At 38.2% G+C, this 23,423-nt stretch overlaps 1 protein-coding gene, 1 pseudogene and 4 gene segments (V, D, J or C); 1 reads left to right on the forward strand and 5 right to left on the reverse strand.

Annotated features, from left to right (window-relative positions):
• Positions 1-659: 659 nt before the first annotated feature.
• LOC121940313 (Ig heavy chain V region 5A-like) lies at positions 660-1,286 on the reverse strand (annotated as a pseudogene). Its single transcript, XR_015779686.1, has 2 exons — positions 1,047-1,286; positions 660-962 (listed from the first exon to the last, which is right to left on the reverse strand). The product of XR_015779686.1 is annotated as an Ig heavy chain V region 5A-like (transcript).
• A 995-nt stretch (positions 1,287-2,281) lies between these two features.
• Positions 2,282-4,871, reverse strand: LOC148186512 (immunoglobulin heavy variable 4-38-2-like). The segment is given in 2 exon segments: positions 2,282-3,440; positions 3,542-4,871. Coding segments are annotated over 2 exon segments (345 nt in total).
• A 21-nt stretch (positions 4,872-4,892) lies between these two features.
• Positions 4,893-5,455, reverse strand: LOC121964275 (Ig heavy chain V region XIG14-like). The segment is given in 2 exon segments: positions 4,893-5,221; positions 5,323-5,455. Coding segments are annotated over 2 exon segments (351 nt in total).
• A 1,549-nt stretch (positions 5,456-7,004) lies between these two features.
• On the reverse strand, positions 7,005-7,412 carry LOC121965673 (immunoglobulin heavy variable 3-30-like). The segment is given in 2 exon segments: positions 7,005-7,279; positions 7,367-7,412. Coding segments are annotated over 2 exon segments (321 nt in total).
• Positions 7,413-7,573: 161 nt separating this feature from the next.
• Positions 7,574-8,868, reverse strand: LOC121966404 (Ig heavy chain V region 5A-like). The segment is given in 3 exon segments: positions 7,574-8,094; positions 8,196-8,361; positions 8,493-8,868. Coding segments are annotated over 2 exon segments (348 nt in total).
• Positions 8,869-15,282: 6,414 nt separating this feature from the next.
• On the forward strand, positions 15,283-23,054 carry cabp5b (calcium binding protein 5b). Of its 2 annotated transcripts, XM_088091030.1 has the most exons (7): positions 15,283-15,381; positions 15,555-15,818; positions 17,144-17,174; positions 17,281-17,424; positions 19,044-19,153; positions 19,321-19,468; positions 21,067-23,054. In XM_088091030.1, exons 2-7 carry the CDS (start codon positions 15,768-15,770, stop codon positions 21,093-21,095), a joined length of 513 nt encoding a protein of 170 aa, XP_087947156.1. In that variant the 5' UTR covers positions 15,283-15,381; positions 15,555-15,767; the 3' UTR covers positions 21,096-23,054. The 2 variants fall into 2 exon arrangements, with proteins under 2 accessions (XP_087947156.1, XP_087947155.1); XM_088091029.1 differs by having other exon boundaries at positions 15,315-15,818.
• The last annotated feature ends 369 nt before the right edge of the window (positions 23,055-23,423 follow it).

Consider the following 23,423-nt stretch of genomic DNA (forward strand, 5'->3'; position numbering starts at 1 on the left):
AGATTATTTGGCCAATGCAACATGAAAGTAATGGAATATTGGTAATATTTAATGAAAAGTTATTAATGAAAGTTAGCATCTTATTAAATTGGTTCCAGATTATGTCGTCATCATGCTTGGTTTGAGATCGATTTGTTGTCAAAGATGATATTTTGTCTCACAATATTAAGAACAGGAGTCCATACATTTCTTCCGAGGGAAACTCTGACATCCAACATGTTTTCAGTTGTGTCTGTGTTTCTGCTTGAATCTTTGACTGTTTGGGGGGTTTCTTGTTTATAATTCTTAAGCATCGGATTATTAGACTAAACATTGATTTTTTTTTTTAAACAGCTAAAATACAGGATAGCAGTTCAATGTTTGAAGACAGTTCAGCTAAAATTCTTTCATGACAGGAAGTTGAATATTGAACATTTAAGTATAATTCAGTTTCTATTGTTGTAATGCATACATTGTGTATCAGTAATTGTATCTTTCAAGTATTTAAATTGATCAAAGCAACTGCTGCTTAATTCATCTGAAAGCTTGTTTCTCTCTTTACTGTATCAGTGAGCTGGTGTTAAAATCATTAGTGGTCTGAGGGCTCCTCCTCTGGTGGCTTCATGTTACAAGTGTTCAGGTACTGAGGGGTTTTTGTTCAGGTCTACTGATGGTTTGTGTTACTGTGACTCTCTGGCACAGTAATACACAGCAGAGTCTTCAGGCTGCAGATTCTGTCCGTTTAGAGTCACTGTGTTGCTGGAAGAGTCTAAGCTGATACTGAACTTGTTCTTCAGTGAATCTTTGTAGTATGAAGCACTGGTGTGTTTCATTCCAATCCACTCCAGTCCTTTCCCTGCAGGCTGTCTGATCCAAGCTGTGTACAGAATCCACAGAATAAGAGACCTGACAGGTGATGGTCAGACGTTGACCTGGCTGCACAGTCGCAGAGGCTGGCTGTGTCAGCTGTTCACACTTCACACCTGTTGAAATGAAAAAAATAAACACATTTAAGGCTATACTACAAAACAAGAACTGCAAACTCTAACAGATTCAGAGACACTCACATCCAGCTGCCAACAGCAGCAGCAGAGCTGCAGAGAACATGGTTTTTGTTGAAACTGACGTGCTGTGAACTCCACTGACGGCCTGATGTGATGTTTTTATAGCTGAGTAATGAGGAAGATCACTGAGTTTGCATAGAATCAAACGTATGAAGCACCAGTGTTGGTCTGACTGCAGCCAAAAGAAGAGTCTGTTCAGTGTTAGAATATCTGCAGAGTGAAAACAAGTTACCTCACTTTACATTTGATATTTAAATTTTAATTATACACACTATTGTAATATTTTTAAAATATCCAGCCACATACAGAAATGAAGTAGCTGTAACTGTATTTATTCATTCAGTATTGTTTGTGTAGGGTTTTATTTTTACATAATTATGAAATTAAATTATTAAACTTAAATTTCACCAAACAGATTGTTTTGCTGTGTTAGGCCTTTTTGATAGTAAAAGTGATTTCCATGTGTATTCATGTGCCTCCAGGAATGTGTATAATGTGGGGAAAAATAATTAACTCTTATTTTATTATAAAACAAGTAGTGAAAAGTTTAATATTGGGAAAAATAAATCATATCTGTATTTTAAAAAAGAGAGAACTACATGCTTTGGCTCTATTGGGCCAGAAACAAAGAGTAATGTTGGATTTTGTACAGCTGCTCAACTAACTCAGGTCACTGTGTCTCTCGAGCACAATAATAAACAGCAGAATCTTCAGTCTTCAGACTGTTCATCTGCAGATACAGCTGCTCTCTGCTGTTGTCTCTGGAGATGGTGAACCGGCCTTGAACTGACTGAGAGTAGTATTTGCTGCCACTATTGGTTTCAGCAGCGATCCACTCCAGTCCTTTTCCAGGAGCCTGTCTGACCCAGGCCATCCAGTAGCCACTGAGTGAAAATCCAGAGACTGTACAGGTCAGTTTATGAGATTCTCCAGGCCTTTTATTTGCTGGTTCAGACTGAGTCAGAGTCTGACCATCAACACCTGTCAAAATATAACAGAACATAACGTGAATTTAGTCAGTGCACAAATGAAAAGTCGGTCAGACTAAGAGCAGTGAAAATCTTCACCTGCCCAGCAGATAGTTAACAGCAGCAGTCCTGTCCTATAGTCCATCATGTTAAACTGTGTCCACTGTCCTCTGTCCTCCTCTCTGCAGTCAGATAAGTAGAGGTGGAAGATATCTGAGTTTTGCATTGACTCCTCCTTCTTGATGGAACAGTATTCTCCATTCAACATCTCCTCAAAACAATTTTAATAATTAATTCTTACGTTTTTATGGTTTCCACATAATTAACAGGGCTTTGTGTATTTTGATGGTACTGTATCTCTTACTATTTAGATATCGATTACATTTTCTGATGTCATCTGATGTCGTTGTTGTCCTCGTTTCACTGTAACATTCAAACATGTTAATTTGCTTGGCAGAGTATTTGGCCATTCCAGCATAACAATAATGGAGTATTGGTGATGTCTCATTAAAAGTTAGGAATTAAAGTTATTATGTAAGTAAACTGGTTCCAGGTCACGTGGTATGATAATCACCATGCTTGATTTGAGAAAGATAAATTTGTTGTCAGTGATGACATTTTTTGTAACAATATTAAGAACATCACCCATATTTTTTTTTTTTTTGCAGTAAACTCTGACATCCAACATGTTTTCTGTTGTGGATGTGTTTCTGCTTGAAGATTCTGGGGTTATATTTTTTGTAATTCTGATGCATCATATTATTAGACCAAACACTCATTTTTAAAAGACCAAAATTACAGGTTAGTAGTTCAATGTTTGAAGACAGTTCAGCTAAAATTGTTTCTTTACTTGTGAGGCTGAATGTTTAACAAATAATGAAAGTGTCATTCAGTTTCCACTGTAGGAATTCATACAGTGCTGTATCAGTGATTGTAACCTCAAAGTATTTAAAGTGATAAAAACAATTACAATTGTTATATTAAAGCAAAAGCTTGTTTCTCTCTTTACTGTATCAGTGAGCTGGTGTTGAAATCATTAGTGGTCTGAGGGCTCCTCCTCTGGCAGTTTCATGTCACAAGTGTTCAGGCACTGAGAGGTTTTTGTTCAGGTCTACTGATGGTTTGTGTTACTGTGACTCTCTGGCACAGTAATACACAGCAGAGTCTTCAGGCTGCAGATTCTGTCCGTTTAGAGTCACTGTGTTGCTGGAAGAGTCTAAGTCGATACTGAACTTGTTCTTCAGTGAATCTTTGTAGTATGAAGCACTGGTGTCTTTCATTCCAATCCACTCCAGTCCTTTTCCTGCAGGCTGTCTGATCCAAGCTGTGAAGTAGCCAAGACTATAAGAGACCTGACAGGTGATGGTCAGACGTTGACCTGGCTGCACAGTCACAGAGGCTGGCTGTGTCAGCTGTTCACACTTCACACCTGTGGAGGGAAACATGTTGAATATTGAATCAGTGTAATGAGAGTGAACAGTCAGTGTGCTGTGATCATACTGTCAGTGTCTCTGTCTCAGTGAGACTCACAGGATCCAGCAGCCAGCAGCAGCAGCAGAGCTACAGAGAACATGGTTGGTGTTGAAGGTGATCTGATGGGAGCTTCTCTTCTTCTGCTGCAGCTGACAGCATGATATCAAGTCTTTATAGCAGACTGTGAGGAAGTTCACTTTGCATAGAGAAGGACACTGACAGGCTATAAGAGAAGGATGAACTGTCCTGTTACAAGTAGGCATAGATTGGAATTATGTTGTGAACATTTATTTTCAAAGAAATGTTATATTTAAAACAACTTTACATTTTTTATTTTCCACTAAATGTCTACTCAGGAGAGTTGTGTGATGTCAAAGTCAAAAGAACTTTATTTTTCCGTTAGGAACTTCATGTGTGATTAAAAGCATCGGTAGGCATACATACACGATATAACATGACAAAACCAACACATGGGACAGAATACAGGACAGGACAGAACAGGACAGAATAAAATATGCAGCATATATGGCAACACTGTTCCCAGTTTCATCTGCATATTGGAGAATATCAGAGCTGCAATAATGAGTAGTTTTATTGAGACAATTTTTGGAATGTGTAATGATGTTGAAATGAAGTTTATGTGAGTGTCAAGAGAAACAGCGTTTTGACTTTGTGTTGACCTGACAAGTTTTTGTACAGCGTTGCTGCTTCTTGTGTCACTGTGTGTCTCGAGCACAATAATAAACAGCAGAATCTTCAGTCTTCAGACTGTTCATCTGCAGATACACCTGCTGTCTGTTGTTGTCTCTGGAGATGATAAACCGGCCTTGAACTGACTGAGAGTAGTATTTGCTGCCGCCATCATTACTATTCCAGGCAACCCACTCCAGTCCTTTTCCAGGAGCCTGTCTGATCCAGCCCATATTGTAGCTGCCCAGTGAGAATCCCGAGACTGTACAGGTTAATTTGTGTGATTCTCCAGGTCTTTTAGTCGCTGGTTCAGATTCTGTCAGAGTCTGACCATCAACACCTGTCAAGAGAAACAAAAAAATAGTAATTTCCCCTAACTTGGCACCTTTTTCAGGACATTTTCAACTCAAAAAAGATATTTTCACCTGCCCAGCAGATGAAAATATCTTTATTTAAATGAATCAAGATGAAGATGAAATGTCCAGGCGTTGGTCTTCCTCTCACACAAAGACAAAGCTTACCTTAGAGTTTTGATGAAAACAAACATTTTGGAGTTTTACTCATTAACATTACCATGAAGTAGGCTTCTGCCTACTTCGGGGTATGCTCAACGATGGTTTCTGGATCTCTGAGTTGGTGTTGAAATCCTTAGTGGTCTGAGGGCTCCTCCTCTGGTGGCTTCATGTCACAAGTGTTCAGGCACTGAGGGGTTTTTGTTCAGGTCTTCTGATGGTTTGTGTTACTGTGACTCTCTGGCACAGTAATACACAGCAGAGTCTTCAGGCTGCAGATTCTGTCCGTTTAGAGTCACTGTCTTGCTGGAAGAGTCACCACTGATACTGAACTTGTTCTTCAGTGAATCTTTGTAATATGTGGGGTGTCCAACATGTAAGCTTCCAATCCACTCCAGTCCTTTCCCTGCAGGCTGTCTGATCCAGTGTGTGCGATAGCTGCTTAGAGAATAGGACACCTGGCAGGTGATGGTCAGACGCTGACCTGGCTGCACAGTCACAGAAGCTGGCTGTGTCAGCTGTTCACACTTCACACCTGTGGAGGGAAACATGTTGAATATTGAATCAGTGTAATGAGAGTGAACAGTCAGTGTGCTGTGATCATACTGTCAGTGTCTCTGCCTCAGTGAGACTCACAGGATCCAGCAGCCAGCAGCAGCAGCAGAGCTACAGAGAACATGGTTGGTGTTGAAGGTGATCTGATGGGAGCTTCTCTTCTTCTGCTGCAGCTGACAGCATGATATCAAGTCTTTATAGCAGACTGTGAGGAAGTTCACTTTGCATAGAGAAGGACACTGACAGGCTATAAGAGAAGGATGAACTGTCCTTTCAATTGTCAAAATTGAAATTGTGTTATTAAGATTCATGTTGACAATCATGACAGAATGTGTATTTTTTTTTTTTTTTTTTTAACTTTTAAGTCAGATGAGTCAGATTAAAACATTTTCGCTTTTATGAAGAGAATATATATAATGTCTGCCTCAACTGCACGGTCGAGCTTTAATAAGATTTGTCTGAATGAAGGCGTTTAATGTGCATGTGTGTTTATGTTGGACTGAAGTTTATTTCTTTGAATGTAAGATGCAGTTTTGACTTGTTTTGGCATGTTGAGTTTTTGTACATCGTTGCTGCTTCCTGTGTCACTGTGTGTCTCGAGCACAATAATAAACAGCAGAATCTTCAGTCTTCAGACTGTTCATCTGCAGATACAGCTGCTGTCTGCTGTTGTCTCTGGAGGTAGTGAACCGGCCTTGAACTGACTGAGAGTAGAATTGCCTGCCATCATTAGTATCAGCAGCGATCCACTCCAGTCCTTTTCCAGGAGCCTGTCTGACCCAGTGCATCCAGTGGCTACTGAGTGAAAATCCAGAGACTGTACAGGTCAGTCTGTGAGATTCTCCAGGCCTTTTATTGGCTGGTTCAGACTGAGTCAGAGTCTGACCATCAACACCTGTCAAAATATAGTAGAACATAACATGAATTTAGTCAGTACACAAATGAAAAGTCGGTCAGATTAAAAGCACGAAAAACCTTCACCTGCCCAGCAGATAGTTAACAGCAGCAGTCCTGTCCTATAGTCCATCATGTTAAACTGTGTGTCCACTGTCGTCTGTCCTCCTCTCTGCAGTCAGATAAGTAGAGGTGGAAGACGTCTGAGTTTTGCATTAACTCCTCCTCCTTGATTTAACATTGTTTTTAAGAGTGCAACATAACATTATGTAACATGACAATAATGCAATAATGGTACTTTTATGAATACAAGTTACTAATAAAAGTTATACAGTTGGTTTCAGGTTATGTACAATTATAATCACCTTGCTTCGTTTTAGATAGACAAAACAATAGACCAGATAAACAAATCTCTTGTAAAGTTATTTTTTGTCAGAGGTGACATTTTGTTTCAAAATATTAACAGCAGGATTTTATGCAGTTTTTTCAAGGGAAAGTCTGACATCAAATATGTGTTCACATCTGTGATTTTGCTTTAAGTTTTAACTGTTTGGGGTATTTCTTGTTAATAATTCTTATGCAGCATATTAATTGCCTTGTAAAATTGTTTTTAAACATGTCAGATTTACAGCAGAAATTCAATGTTTGAAGACAGTTCAGCTAAATTTATTTCATAACTTGTTAACATTATATTTAGCAGTTAATAAAAGAGCAATTCAGTTTCCACTGTGAAAATACAAGCTGTGATATCAGTGATTTTATAAAAGCTAAACACTATTTCTCTCTTTACTGTATCAATGAGCTGGTGTTGAAATCATTAGTGGTCTGAGGGCTTAGTAAGTAACAGCTGAGTAATAAACAGCAGAATCTTAAGTCTTCAGACTGTTCATCTGCAGATACAGCTGCTGTCTGTTGTTGTCTCTGGAAATGGTGAACCGGCCTTGAACTGACTGAGAGTAGTATTTGCTGCTGCCATCATTAGCATCAGCAGCGATCCACTCCAGTCCTTTTCCTGGACCCTGTCTGACCCAGTGCATCCAGTGGCTACTGAGTGAAAATCCAGAGGCTGTACAGGTCAATTTGTGAGATTCTCCAGGCCTTTTAATGACTGGTTCAGACTGAGTCAGAGTCTGACCATCAACACCTGTCAAGAAGATAAAAAAACCAAGTAAAAAAGAGCTTGTGACATACTGAAAAGAAATGTCAAATGAAGATGAGTGACAATCTTCACCTGCCCAGCAGATAGTTAACAGCAGCAGTCCTGTCCTATAGTCCATCATGTTAAACTGTGTGTCCACTGTTGTCTGTCCTCCTCTCTGCAGTCAGATAAGTAGACGTGGATGATATCTGAATTTTGCATTGACTCCTCCTCACAGGAAGGAAACAACTAGATTCTGTTCAGCTGTCAGTTTGTTTTTTTTATTGTTTTTTTTCCCTGGTTAAAGTGTAATGAAAGGGAGACTTGTGATTGATGGATGGATGAACAGATGGACCAATGGATGGATGGACAACTCTTGCTACAGCTGACTGATAATGATGTGTGGTTTTGTTTCTGTGAAATCATTAGTGGTCTGATGGTTCCTCCTCTGGTGGCTTCATGTTACAAGTGTTCAGGCACTGAGGGGTTTTTGTTCAGGTCTACTGATGGTTTGTGTTACTGTGACTCTCTGGCACAGTAATACACAGCAGAGTCTTCAGGCTGCATATTCTGTCCATTTAGAGTCACTGTCTTGCTGGAAGAGTCTAAGTCAATACTGAATTTGTTCTTCAGTGAATCTTTGTAGTATGAATCTCCGGTATATTTCATTCCAATCCACTCCAGTCCTTTCCCTGCAGGCTGTCTGATCCAAGCTGTGAAGTAGCTGCTTAGATCATAAGAGACCTGACAGGTGATGGTCAGACGTTGACCTGGCTGCACAGTCACAGAGGCTGGCTGTGTCAGCTGTTCACACTTCACACCTGTGGAGGGAAACATGTTGAATATTGAATCAGTGTAATGAGAGTGAACAGTCAGTGTGCTGTGATCATACTGTCAGTGTCTCTGCCTCAGTGAGACTCACAGGATCCAGCAGCCAGCAGCAGCAGCAGAGCTACAGAGAACATGGTTGGTGTTGAAGGTGATCTGATGGGAGCTTCTCTTCTTCTGCTGCAGCTGACAGCATGATATCAAGTCTTTATAGCAGACTGTGAGGAAGTTCACTTTGCATAGAGAAGGACACTGACAGGCTATAAGAGAAGGATGAACTGTCCTGTTACAAGTTGTCATAGATTGGAATTATGTTGTGGACATTTATTTTGACACTTCAAAGAAATTTGATATTATTTTAAGCAACTTTATAGAGCAGCCTCTAGCTCACCTGCTAGAGTGTGGGCCCCCTAAGTCGAGACCTTTGCAACAGCCTTGGTTTGATTCCAGCCTGTGGCCCTTTGCTGTGTTGTTCCCGCTTCTCTCACCCACATTACTTGTCATACTACAGCTGTCCTATCAATAAAGGAAAAAAAAACAAAAATAACCTTTAAATTTTTTTTTTCCACTAAATGTCTGAAGAGTTGTTTAGCAACACGGTTTCCAGTTTCATCTGCATATTGGAGAAAATCAGAGCTGCAATAATGAGTAGTTTTATTGAGATTATTTTTGGAATGTGTTGATGATGTTAACTGAAGTTTATGTGAGTGTCAAGAGAAACAGGTTTTGACTTTGTGTTGACCTCACAAGTTTTTGTACAGCGTTGCTGCTTCATGTGTCACTGTGTGTCTCGAGCACAATAATAAACAGCAGAATCTTCAGTCTTCAGACTGTTCATCTGCAGATACAGCTGCTGTCTGCTGTTGTCTCTGGAGATGGTAAACCGGCCTTGAACTGACTGAGAATAGTATTTGCTGCTACCACCGTTATTATTCCAGGCAAGCCACTCCAGTCCTTTTCCAGGAGCCTGTCTGATCCAGCCCATATGGTAGCTGCCCAGTGAGAATCCCGAGACTGTACAGGTTAATTTGTGTGATTCTCCAGGTCTTTTAGTCGCTGGTTCAGATTCTGTCAGAGTCTGACCATCAACACCTGTCAAGAGAAACAAAAAATTAGTAATTCCCCCTAACTTGGCACCTTTTTCAGGACATTTTCAACTCAAAAAAGATATTTTCACCTGCCCAGCAGATAGTTAACAGCAGCAGTCCTGTCCTCAAGTCCATTATGTTAAACTGTGTGTCCACTGTCCTCTGTCCTCCTCTCTGCAGTCAGATAAGTAGAGGTGGAAGATAACTGAGTTTTGCATTGACTCCTCCTTTTTGGATGAACAGTGTCTTTTGTTCAAGATCTCCTCAAAACGTATTTTTATGTTATGGCTTTCTCCTCTCTAGCACTGTGTCTTTTAAGAATTTTACATTCACTTTGCATAGAGAAGGACACTGACAGGCTATAAGAGACGGATGATCTGTCCTGTAACTAGGTGTCAGACCTGGCAAGTGATAGTCTGAACTTGATGCACCATCAGAAATGCTTGTTAACTCATCTTTTTGTATTTAACACCTGTAGAAAGAAAACTTATAGATGTATAAATCCACTTGCATGCGTATACAGGAGAAATTCTCACAGCAACCATTTAATCAACAGTCTAACTACAGTTTTTTTTTAATATTTAATGGATCAGGTATGAAATGTACTTGCCTCTCTCAGTTAGACCTGCACTAAAAGCACATGGAGTCAGTACACAGAGTTTACCCCCCGGTTTATGCCCAGCGCTTGTTAATGTTCTCTGCCTCTGTATAGCTGTGGCCAAAGGCGATATGTTTTTGGGTTTCCAAACCGTCTGTCTCATTCTTGTGAACATTTTATCTCAAGAACACCCTAAGGAAGTTTCTTCAAATTTCTCACAAATGTCCACTTGGACTAAATGGCGAACTGCTAAGATTTTGACAGTCATAGATCAGCATTAATTTTACCCTGCATTCGTCTCATTTTGGTGAACACAGTATCTCAAGAACACTTTGAAGGTATTTTCTTCAAATTTGACACAGCCGAATGAACTGATTAGACTTTTGTGGTCAAAGGTCAAGGTCACTGTGATCTTACAAAACATGTTTTTGGCAATAACTCAAAAATTTATATCACAAGTAGAACAACTTTGTACACAAATGTCTTATAGGACAAAATAATGAAATGATAAGCAAGTCAATTTTATTTATACAGCATTTTCTTAAAACATGCAGTTACAAAGCACTTCATAAACACATGTACACACTTAAAATAAATAAGTGAATTAATTACTTAAACAAGTTTCAATAAATAACAATATGGAATACAATACACTGAAAGACAGACAAGACCAAAACAAACGAAGAAAAATGTAACACACAGAGTTGATCTATAGGAAGGCTTGCCTATAAAGGCGGGTTTTTAGTAGACAAAGATTACATTGGTGATGAGATTTTATATCCAAAAGGTCAAAGGTCAACTTCACTGTGACATCATAATGATCTGCAAAAACATTTATCTGGCCATTACTCAACATCATAACTCAGAAACAGAAGAGGCATTTGTTTGGATACTAAATTGGTGACACTAATCTTGGTTGTCCACCTTGAAACTTTGCTGATTATATCGATCTTCTGTGCTGCCGGATTGAAGATGTGTGTGAAGCATCCATGTTTTCACAGACATGGATGTAAACTATGAGTGCAACTTGACTGGTCCATGGAAGCATACAACTGCAAGCTGGTAATTCTAGTTTCTTCATTCATTATGTGTTTAATTTATGTCTTTTCAATCTTAATTTAGCTACAATTTCTTCTTTTATCAGCTGAAATATAAACATATATGCTTTGCACCTGCCTCACAAAGTAACAGATGGAATAGCATTAACCAGCACATCATTTTAAAAAAGCACATGTTGGTAAAAAACAATTTTAAAAAGAGGAAGTTACAAACCACAACCTCAGCTGCAGTTTTCACAATGTTTTTTCTTCTGTATGTGTGGGTATCGTGGTTCGTCATAACATTAGAGAGCTTCTGCTGCCCCCTGTTGGTAATTGTAAAAATAAGCAGTGTGAGGTTTTTGTAAAGCCTTTCTGCTTACAAACAACACTGTGTCTCTGGCACAGTAATACACAGCGGAGTCCTCTGGCTTTAGATTGGACAGTCTCAGAAACAACATGCTGTTGCTATTGTCTCTGGTGACTTCTATACGTCCTTGTACACTGCTGGCATAAACAGTTTTACTGGCATCGTACCAAATAACACCAATCCATTCCAGTGCTTTTCCTGCAGGTTGTCTGATCCAGTGCATTCCATACTGGCTGAAATCAAATCCAGTTCCTTTGCAAGAAATACTGAGAGCTTCTTGAGGTTTTTTCAACACTGAAGTGGAGGGAATGGACTCCAAAGCCTGACCATTCAAACCTGACAAAAAATGTAGAGAATCAGAGAGGACAGAAAATTACATGTATGCATATCATTTTGATATTGCAACATAAAGTAACTTACAGGGCAGACAGAGTGCTGTCAGCAGAATAGACAGTTTGTCCATCATCTTGAGATGTGATCTGCTTCACAATAACCAAGAATTCAGTGGGAGGACAGAAGTATAGCCTCTGAAGACTCCTGATTTGCATCAAGATTTTATAAGGGAGGGGCTGATGTATTTCGGTCAGATGTTTTTTAATTACAAGAGGAAAGTTATATGGATGTTTTTGCAGAATTGGGTTCACTGAAAAAGGCACTCACTTGCTACAATATTTTGTGCTTTTTATTCGCTAAAACAGTTAAATCAGAGTTGGACAAAGTCTGCTGTACTTTTACTAACTTTTTTATAATTATTTTTTCCGGGTTGTTCCATTTTCAACAAGTTCATCAGGCGTGGGTAAAAAACAATTAGGAAGGAGACAGGCGGTGGACACATTTTTTGGGGCCTTTTTTACTTGATTCAGATTACAGATGAAGAGTTGCAAGAAATGTTCCAAGTCATAGGGTTTGGTGTAGTTTTTATCATGTTTTGTTCTGGAATCAGTCTTCTTATGTGTCATGTGTTTTTTACTTTCTTCCTTTTTCTGTTTTCTGCCTGTTTTCTGACATACCTGGGCAGCATTTAGCCTCAGCTAAACATCGCAAAATGTTAATTCAAATATTTCCATTGAACGCATACAAACACACTGAATATAAGTACACAGGGGTTTAATTCAATACAATTTAAAAGGGTTAATTGGCATGAGAAACATATGTTTACACTGCCAAAGTAAGTGTGAATTGTAAACTGAAATTTGAGTACAATAAGTACAATAAGTACAAAGATCTACTGGGTATTTATTTATATATGCATCGCTGCTGATTGGGTAATACCACTGATTCACCCACCAAATGTAGAAACTGTTCCTCAAAACCTTTAGCATATCAGAAACTGTAGCGAAATGATGCGCACTGTTTTAAGATTGAATGTGCTTCACTTTACTCATTAGTCCATCCTTGTTCTAGAGTTTTCTCTGCACACATAGGCTGTGTTCAGCCAAAAAAATTTTGTTAATCATTTGATTTAAATAAAACAGTGATGCATTGATCACCTTAAAGTATTACACAGGAGCACTGCCTTTAACCTGGCTGTGTTGAATTGAATTCAGAGCGGCTTTCTTAGCGTGGGAAAACTCACATCTACATTGTAAAAGCGCATGTTTCGTAAAGACAAAACATGTATGTACAATAAGTAAAGATCCACCAGAATCTGGATTTTTGGAACATTAACGCTGTTGCACACTGTTTTAAAGAGACATGGCATTCAACCTGGAAACTGTAGTAAAACGATACCCACCGTTTTTAGATTGGACGTGCCCCAGTCTTGCTTGCTCCACCCTCATATGACCACTAATCCCTCCTTTCTCCCAAGCTGGCCTCCTCCAGCTGCGTCTTGTTCAGATGATTAGTTCTCTGTGTATATGTACCTGTGTTTTTCACTTTGTCAGACTGCGTTTGTGGTGTCATTCCCTGGTTTGTTTTACCTGCGTGTGTTGGCCTCACATGTTCGTTATTGGATTGCCTCCCTGTGTTCTTCCCTGTGCCACCCTCAGTTAAGTTTCGGTGCTTCTCTCTATTGACCATTGAGTTACATGTGCCCGCATCATCAGCTTTGTTGCCTGCCTGTTTTGGAGGTGTTTTACCAGCTGCATTGTAGTTTGCTCTTTGTTCTACAATGCTGATACTGTAATTTAGTCCTTTCTTGAACTTTTGTGGAATGTGAGAGGAGAGGAGGGACAACATGCAGCAAAGGAGACAATTATAGCTGCAGCCACATTTTGTTTGAAGCCTACATGACATAGATACACATTGTTAATGCTATATAAATTGACAAGCCCCCATAAAAATGTGCCCACTGCCAGGACAAGACAAAATGTGACAGTAATTTGAACCTTGCTACAACACATTTATTAACTAATATATAATATATACAGTATAATATGAGACCAAACATAGAAATAATCCAGTTTATTCAGGACTTTTTTCATTAAAGCCTTCAAGAATACATGATTCACCTAACAAGTAAAGAGATGTAAACCTTAAAATTACTCCTATCCTAACCTTAACTTCCTCTCTTTAAGTTTAGACTTTATAGTTAACTGAACAAGTGTAATTTAACTTCTCAAAGGATAACGTTTTTTACCATGAACTCCATCTATCCAATTTTGGTGTATAGTGTGGGATAAAATTACATGTTTTTATAGTGCTCTGTGTCTTTTGGCACTGTTTCAAAATCTGCTGCACTTGCATAGACCGCTGACATTAGTGCTGCTCAGAGAAACTGCAAGCTATTTCAGCTTGTAGTTCTAGTCTCCATCCCTGGTTTTCCAGGTGGCACGCATCCAAAAACAACTCTACATTCTTACCTTGCATTGCAAACTTGCTGCATGTCCACTGAAAATGGCATAATTAATTATAAGTGCAGACTGAGGATGCTATGAGGATTTTTAAAAAATACATTGGCAAACTCTGTACAAGAAAGCGCAGCTGACGGGGGCCCTCCAGGTAACTGTAGCCGGTTGTAAACTTACTGAAGATCTTGTTCATGATCGTGATGATAAACTGGAAAAACAACCAAGCCAGCAGGGCCAAAAGGGCGGATGACCACTGAGTGAGTATTTTATGTCTTCTAACACTATGTCTTTGCCAGTGTAGTAAGTTATTTCAGACATTAATGTTTGTGAGCAATGTTGAGTTTGAGACACCCACCTCCATGTGCTGGGCAGGTTTGGGAAGTATTTAGGAGCCGAGCGTCAGGAGCCCATTCACAATGCATCATTGTAAATGAAGGCACTGCAATAAGGGCTTAACAAGCCCTTAAACTGAGGTTGTATGTCAATACAGCACCAATTAGGAATTTATTATTTCAAATGACTGATTATATCCACTTCTCACAATATCACCTCTAACTTCGTCAGGCTTCTGGACCATGAAGCAAAAGCAGTTTACTGTGTACGTGTTGTGGGCATTTATTATTATTATTTTACAAAATAGTTCTGTCACATATATAGCAAGAGAAATTCAGTCCATTTGTAGGTATTGCATATATATGAAATGAGATCAATGCAGTTATGTAAAAAAGATATGATAAGTGATTTCATGGCATTATCTAGCATCCTGCTTATGATGTCATATAAGGCCAATCCTGTTTCTATACAGTGCACACAGACAGGCAAACAACAAACAAGTTGTTGCTGTTGTGCGATTAAATTGCTCATGTGCTCTTTTATTTCATGGACTTCTCATGCAATGCAACAAACATTTTGGCTCCAGATGCGACCATTGCGTGTAGATTGAGAATATCTTCTTAAATTGCACAGAACCTTTAATTTGACCAATGCATATTATGGTTATGTAACAGGCTGATGATCTCATATGAAAACACAGTCTACACGCATTTTAAGTGCTGCAGTATAATAGTCAGACAACTTGTAAGCTTACATTAATAAGCACAGTACTAAAAAATCATGCAATGCATTTATTGAGGTTATTGGGTATTGTATAATGGTTTTATTTTTTTTCTAATACATTTCTAATACATTTAAAGAAATTACAAGTGCATATTTGCAGTGGCATATGATTCACAGTCTTTTTGATAGTAGATTTGTTCCCCTTCCACTTTCCCATCTGTTGTTTTGTTTCATTTAGTGGAAACGGAGACAGAGCTTTATCCAGACAGTCATTTACTCATCTGGCACCGCACGAAATGTTGTAGGGAGTCAACAAACTGCAATATTAAGAGACCACAGGTATTAATTCTCTGTGGGTTTAGTAAACAGGGTTAAATTAAAAAAAGTTCTTGTTTTTGAAATTTAGATGCATTTATTTTTGCATGAAAAAGCTTTTAAAAAGAACCATGGTGTCTGACTCTATATATGAAATTGTGTATATGCACAGCATTAAGCCTATCTTTCTTTTCTAGACCAAAGCTGCAGAGATAATCCATATGAGATCTCATCCCTCCTCTCTGGCATACGCACATCACTGCTGATCACACTTTACACACAGACACATGATCGCACACTAAAATAAGGGAAACTGATTGACATAGAAAAGTCACATAATAAATAGTTTTTAACCAAGAAATTCGCAATTCCCAGTAACCCAACCAAGGATCCCGACCGAGGCTTTCATCATGAGTATTAAACAAGCCTGCATCTTTCTCAGAGGAGGAACAAGGAGACAAGTAAGTCCAAATGATTTCATGGTTTTATTGTACAAGTTATGATTTAGAGGTAGTTTGTTATATTTTTTATATATATAAACTTATATATATCGTTAACTACAGAGTTTTCTAAAGCTAAACTAAATTATTTCATTATTATCTTTTTCATCTATTGATCATTTGTGAAACAAATGCTATTATGGTCATTAATAGCAAAAGCAGCTTAAAGGAATAGCACCTTGGGAGCAGAAAAGGGAGGGTAAACTTATCAGGCGGATGCATTGGATGCATGCGTGTCTGTGCTTTGCCATTAATTGTCAGATAATGCATTTACACAAATCCTTTTATTATATTATGTTAATTTATATAAAAAAATATGACATATGTACACAGGTTACATTCTATACTCCTCACTATTTTTTTTTTTTTGACCTGTAATTGAAATTTATTGCCAATCTGGCAGCAGATATTGTAATCCCAAAATGAATATGCGTTATAATCTGAGACCAATCAGAAAAGATACTGTAAGATATAAAGAAGAGAAGTGCGAAACAGAAATGTGTGTGGATACTGTTACCGGCCTGTATTCAAAGACGATACAGAAATCCAAATTATTGAGTGTCAGAAACAACAGGTTGATTCGATGTCACATAATGTAGCTACATGATGCAGAAGCAAAAGTCTACTCACATAATAAGATCTTTTGTTTGATTTGAACCATTTTTATTAAATCATAATGTTCCTAAAATTCCAAATTCATGCCAAATGTTATGTCAAAACAATATGCTTCAGAACTGTACTGTAAAGCCCTCTGAGGCAAACCATGTTTAGTGATAATGGGCTCTATAAATAAAATTGACTTTGACTAGATTGACTAGAACTGAATAAAAGAAAAAAATCTGAGTTCTTAATTATTATACTATAAGGTCATTCTTTATACATCAGCTTCATATGGATTGCACTAGTGCATGTTATGATGTCATTAAGAGCACTTTGGGGAAGTGAAACAAAAGTTCAGTTAAGTGCATTTCTCTAGTTTAGAACAAAAACGTCAATTTCTGTTGTTCAGTTTTACATGAATGTGTAATTTGAATTTATGATTTAATTAAACTGGTTTTAAAAAAAGTGTAATAGTCCCAACATATATTGAGTGAAAGTTATTCCCTCCCTTTTTTTCATTAATTTTCTGTTTTAAAGTATATATTTCTAAATGGATCTTTCTTGAGCTCATTGCCTTGCAGAAGGACACAATGTAGATAATTGTGGATATAAAAACAGTTGTACATTCTATTCTAAAACATACTAACCTAATTTCATATTTGTTTCATGCTATTATTATTTTGCAGACAAGAGCTCTCACAAACGATGAGATTGAAGGTAACCGCTGTTTTCAGATATACTTGTTAAGTCCTATATAATATATTTCTTTTTTTAACCTAGGACACTGCATGCCCTCTCAATTTTTGGTCTATATGCTCTACAGAGTTACGTGAAGCTTTTGTCGAGTTTGATAAAGACAAGGATGGTTTCATCTCCTGTAAGGACTTGGGGAACCTGATGAGGACCATGGGTTACATGCCGACTGAAATGGAGCTCATAGAACTGAGTCAAAACATCAACATGAACTGTGAGTAATGTGCTTTATTTTATGAGGCTATATATATATATATATATATATATATATATATATATATATATATATATATATATATTAACCTTCATTAAAATTTAATTACTACTGATCATGTTGGGCTAATGAAGAGATAAAAAAGTATATAATCGATCCTCTTAATCAAATGGCAGCCTCTAGGGCTGAAAAATTAAGCCGATGTCGAAAGTTCCAAAAACTGCAGTTCATCAAATGGCCACTTGAGGCTGGCTTCAAAACAGAGCAAATCCCCATGGACCCCCATTTTAAAATTCCCAGACTTTACAGCAGAAATAAACATTTTCACAGCCTGATACAAAAAAATGGTTTTGATCTCTATTGCTAATTTTCACTCATGACAACTGCACGTGGGCTGAATTTCTAAATAACACACCCGTTTAAATGTAATCAAGGCCCAGGGTTACATTTATTAAATGTCGACCCGCTTGAGTCAGTCTTTGTGTTAGATCAACTCCGCGCTTTGCCACAGCTCCAACTTCTCATCGAGACATGGTCACTTCTGAAAAAAAAACAAAAAAAACAAGAAAAGATGGCAGTTGACACGCCAAGCTCTAGGCCATAAAACAGCGGTTAAACCAACTGATGACAATACAGTAGCTATACCATTATTTTATACAGATCTTATCGATCCCTAGAGTACCAATAAGTGTTTTGTTTTTTGATCTGTACGCACAAGTTATTTACTTGTATGCACAAATTCATTATCTTGTGCACACAAGATAATAACTTGTGCACATAGGATTAAAAACTTTCCCCAAAACATTATCTAAAACAAAAATCACCTATCAGAAGTTTAGGGGCTATCTCCCTTTTTCTTAGCAGTGCTTTATATGAAATATAGAAACATTTCACAAAACCAGTTTCTGCATGGCATTTTTGCAGATTGAGAACATTTTTTAAGAAGGTCATTCATTACCTCTCTAATGTTGGTTTGCAAACATGTACTTTCTTTATTTTTTGCCCAAACGTGTTTCAAAATTCAATGCAAAACATCTGCAAGGCTGTTTTTTCTTCCCCAGGAAATGTCTTCCACGCTCCCCTTAACAATGGTCTCCTGAGACACAGAGAATACAGAGAATATTTGCATGTTTCTATTTCGAAAAGAGTGAGCCAAGTGTTGGTTACATTCATGTGTGTGTATCATCTGCTGGCTCATTGTTTGCCAGTGGCTCACATTATTTTGCACAGCGGTGGACAGATAACATCTTAGTTATATTATGTTTGCACATCATATCTGACAGTTGAATGTGAGCCATCCTCAGCACATTTGTGAAGTATTTTCACTCCACTGAGGTTTTGAACTAAATCAATAATTTAAAACCAGAAAGTTAAACGACCAGAGGACGTCAGTGCTTGTCTCAAAATTGTTTTCTACGGTGACAAGTGCAGCAGAGTGAAATGTAAAGTATGAAACAGAGTATCACTAATTGCCAGAGATAAATCTCCCCAAGAGCAGGCTAAAAGCTAGACACGTGTACTTTTTTTACACGATGGTGTTATAGCACTCAAACTTAGCTTAAGCTGTGTTCTCTGTCTGATGCCTGCTCATATTAGTTACATCATTTGTCTCATCACAGTGGGGGGACGGGTGGACTTTGACGATTTTGTGGAACTAATGACGCCCAAGCTCCTGGCTGAAACTGCAGGGATGATTGGGTTGAAGGAACTTAAAGATGCATTTCGAGAGGTGAGCTCAACATCTCTTTTCTCTTTTTGGTGTTTGGCACCCCATGGTGGATATCAAATGAAACATACTGAGAAAATTGAAATCTGAAGTTTTCCATGATTGCAATATGAGTATGAAATGCCCTAAAGTTTTGAAATGTTTTGTTTTGCATCTCCCCTCTTTTACAGTTTGATATAGACGGTGATGGATCTATCACGTCTGATGAGCTGAGACATGCCATGATTAAGTTACTCGGGGAACAGACCAGCAGAAATGAAATTGACGCAGTGGTCAGAGAAGCTGACAACAATGGAGATGGGACAGTTGACTTTGAGGGTGAGATGCAAGAATACACAATCACACACAAAGAATTAGTCTTTCTTTATAGCCTTATACTCATCTCTGCTGGCTAGATAATGAGTTGAGATGTTCTGTGAAACACAAATGTAATCAATAATTGGTGGAAGTAAATGGCTACACTTTTAACAGTCTTGTTAAATTTGACATTTAGAGCATCAATATAGCAGCACATTGCAGAGTTATGATGTTCAAGCAGAGCATGAAGTCACGATCCCTCTGTGTATTGTAATCCAAGCTTCCCTGTAGGTTGTTGTGGGAAGCCATACCAGCAGCTTATGCAACTTAATACACATATCCCATTTGCTAGCTCATCACTGCTGTTTTGCATTGTGTTTATATGGCGTTACAACTTGTATCAAGATGCCAATGGCGTGTAAGTGTAGTATCCGCCCTCCTGTTCCCTCATGGTTAACACCAGCCCATTTTACACAGAGATAGCATCAGGGCTGTCACAAAGTCCATTCTTTAAGACACCTTTGTGTTTTTACACAGGGCTAAACAACAGCAGCATCACGCTGCTCCAGTGTGTGATTTTAGACAGTATGCCAGCATTGCAGATGCAAAAGAGGCATGACGGGCGTCACACATCACACACACATCTTTATAAACAATAACAATGGCATAACATGCCAATTACAATTATTTATCATCCCTGCTATATGGCGGCTGATGTTGTCCTTGGCTTTTTTCATGTCATTTCATTTACTTATTCGCACCATTAAAAACAGAAAACAGGTCAAAAGAATGCAGAAAAAAACAGGGTGCTGGAGAGGTTAGTAACCCAAATGGTCTTAAAGAAGTACCTCACCGAAGGTAATACAATAAATTACAAGTAATACAATAAATTACAATAGTCTGATGCAAGCAATATACCATGGGTAAGGGTAGGGTAAGGAGCTCCCGGGCCTTATTGTTATCCCAATTCGGGGACATGTATGGCTGCTGTTCTTCTTTGAGTTAGTTGCTAAGTGCCACTTTTCAAATCTCTCGTGGTGGGTCACATGCATAATATGTTGTCAAATCGTCACACCCATTCTGCCATCTGTCCCTTTTACATAGACCTTGATTTAACACTGTTACTGCTGCTACTGCCGGCTCAAAAACGAAACAACTCTGGCCCCCGCATTTGCTCCTTTTATACAGAACAGTAGGCATCATGTTAAAAACCATGTGGAAACAACTCATAGGCTCTGAATTTTGCGTATAGCCACTTTACATTATGCCGTCAAAAACATCTGAAAGAAAGAAATGTAGTATTAGATGGCTCGCTGGCAGACCTAAAGGCAAGCTTCATGTCAGTAGTTTCATTTGTACTTTTGCTACCATCACATATTGTCTGGCATGAAAAAATGTACTGTTAAATAGTTTGGTCAAATTTTATTTGATTGTTGTGCACACATACAATAACCTCATCCTTATGTCATTTAGCAAGGAGTTACTTTATTCATTATTTACATTTAGTGCCAAAGCTAGAAGAAGTATGTAAGGTGGAGTTGCTGTGCTAGTTGTTCTCCATTTGCAATAAACCTACTAAAGAATTTAGCTAATCATCATTTTGTCTATTGTCTTTACAGAGTTTGTGAAAATGATGTCGCAGAAATGAGGACAACAGAATGAATGGATGACTGTGAATTGAGAGGATGCCATTTTCTATTTAATTTTATGCTGATGACATCCTACTTCCTACTGTAGGTACTAGACAGCCACACCCTTACATTGTTTTTTTTAGATATATATATTCAAATTTGTAAAGTTTGTTGTCATCTAAATCACCCAGACCTGTCCAACAGAACAGTGAATGCACACATTAATGTCAGTTGGTAAAAAAAAGGAAGAAATGATAAATATGAGAAATTAAAGGTGTCTGCGAGGTTTGGCTAAACATTTCGGCAGAAGCTGAAGAGAGCAGTTTTCTGTGTTGTGGAGATGTGGTTGTGCTGCACAGTGTGTTGGTCTTGAAGAACTAAAATATATTTCACAAACTTTGTTATTCATAGATGATGTGTCTAAAACAGTTGATACTTTGGTGTCTCAGCCAATATTACCAAATGGCTGTTGACTAGTAAAATAACAGGACTCTTCAAGGACCAACCTTTCATTAATTAAGAGTCTGCCTCTGTCATCCTTACCTTTTATTTATAAATTATATTTTGGCAAACCCCAATCACTCAGAAAAAATAATATGGAAGATGAGCCCATAGCTTGTCATGTTACCTTGCAGTAGATAATGATGTGTGGGCAGCTAGGGAAGGGATGTACTATGCATGTATGCCACCTCCTAAGGATGATCAGTTATTATTTTTCAAGGGTTTAGTGGTCGGGGACAATGACAACAGCACTTCCTTAATGCAGCTTCTTGCCTGCTGCAGGGAGTGACTGCAGTGAATTGAATCAGATCCAAAGGACATTATCAATCAGCTGAGAATGTTAAGCATTGACCTCCCAAAAGAAAGCATTGACTCCGCCTTTAATGTGGCTGCAGCCACGACCCGGGCATAAAAGCCATCTGTCCCTCCGGCGACACCTTGAGAATATAATGTCAGCAGGGCCGACTGTCCTCTCCTGCCACTTCTTCACCTCCCATGCTTCTGTCTCACCAAGGTGTGAAGGCATCCCTCCGTCTGCAAGAAGTTTCTTTAAAAATGTTACCACTGGTTGAATGTGGCTAACTACATTTACTCAAGTACTATATTTAAGTATAGTTTGTGGTACTTTATTTGACTTTACTTGAGTATTTCCAGGAGGCCAATACTTTTTACTCCACCACATTTAGTTGACAACATCAGTTACTTGTTACTTAGCAGATTTATTTTTTTAGACAACATAAATCATCAAATAAATGTTGCTGGGTTAATAGGTTAAGTTAGGCCCAGCAGTTTGGTCATTTGTAAAATGATAAGGTGGATGGCATGTCACCCAGGTGCAGACGACTACCAAGTTATCGCAGCCCACTGTAGACCATGTCAAAAAATTAGCACGTAATTGCTGTGTTTCCAGCAACTTTTCAGGCACTAAATATTGGTGTTCTGTCCCGACCTGTCGCTGTTTTTCCAATGGAGATAAAGACATGAAAAATGAGGCTCTTTCATTCAAAATTGTATCTTTCCTTAGCCATAATCACGTAGTTTGTGTGCCTGAAACTAACCACACGTTAACCAAAGCATTGTTGAAACATAAAGAGTCAATATATCCACTACACAGTAACATGCAAGTGTAACATCTCCGTGGCTTGCATATGCAATGCCAACATATTTTTCCGGCGATTGGATCGTGCATTTTGAGTCAATCTCTTCATCCTTAAGTCTGTCCATCTATCTATCATTTTGTTCCTGAGCAACATACCGTATACCTTTCAAGATTGGAAACCTTTTCAGTTTGTTTTGATGATCCCTAATGATCATGTCTAGCACCTCTGTCAAGTCAAAAATCTGATCAACAGTTTGGACAAGTCTGCAGTGTGGGCTTCAATGGCACAAACATACTGATGAAGTGCGAGTGTAAATATCTATTTGTTTTTTTGTGTGTCAGCAAGGAAAATTCCAAAATAAAATGTCACAATCGATTTGTGTCTTGTGAGACTTAATAAGAATGGTGTGAGTACAACTGATTATTGCAGTGTTGATCTATCATTTTGTGGGATGTACATACTGTTGTAGTCAAAGACATATACAGCTCAACTACATCTTAGTTAAAATACTGTATATACAAAGTAGTTTAATTCACATTAAATAAGTATGACTGGTATTATTTCTAAATGGCAGATTGACAACAATATTAATAAAAATAGCATTTATTTTCCAACCACTTTGTTCATTTGGCATCTTTTCACTGAATATAATCCCTCTAAAGTTGCTAATGCTGTTGCATAACAAAAGGCCAACATGACAACTGTTGAGTGTGACAATAGCTATTTTTGTCTTTTGATAAACTT

This window comes from Plectropomus leopardus, chromosome 18, assembly GCF_026936395.1.
Source record: "Plectropomus leopardus strain MGB_pleo_1.0 chromosome 18, ASM2693639v1, whole genome shotgun sequence".
In the NCBI taxonomy this organism is placed as follows: Eukaryota; Metazoa; Chordata; class Actinopteri; order Perciformes; family Serranidae; genus Plectropomus; species Plectropomus leopardus.

Coding starts and splice junctions, on each gene's coding strand:
- cabp5b (XM_088091030.1), top strand. CDS start 15,768: ATGAGTATTAAACAAGCCTGCATCTTTCTCAGAGGAGGAACAAGGAGA. Junction 17,175..17,280: donor CACAAACGATGAGATTGAAG/GTAACCGCTGTT, acceptor TATGCTCTACAG/AGTTACGTGAAGCTTTTGTC. Junction 19,469..21,066: donor TGGGACAGTTGACTTTGAGG/GTGAGATGCAAG, acceptor TTGTCTTTACAG/AGTTTGTGAAAATGATGTCG.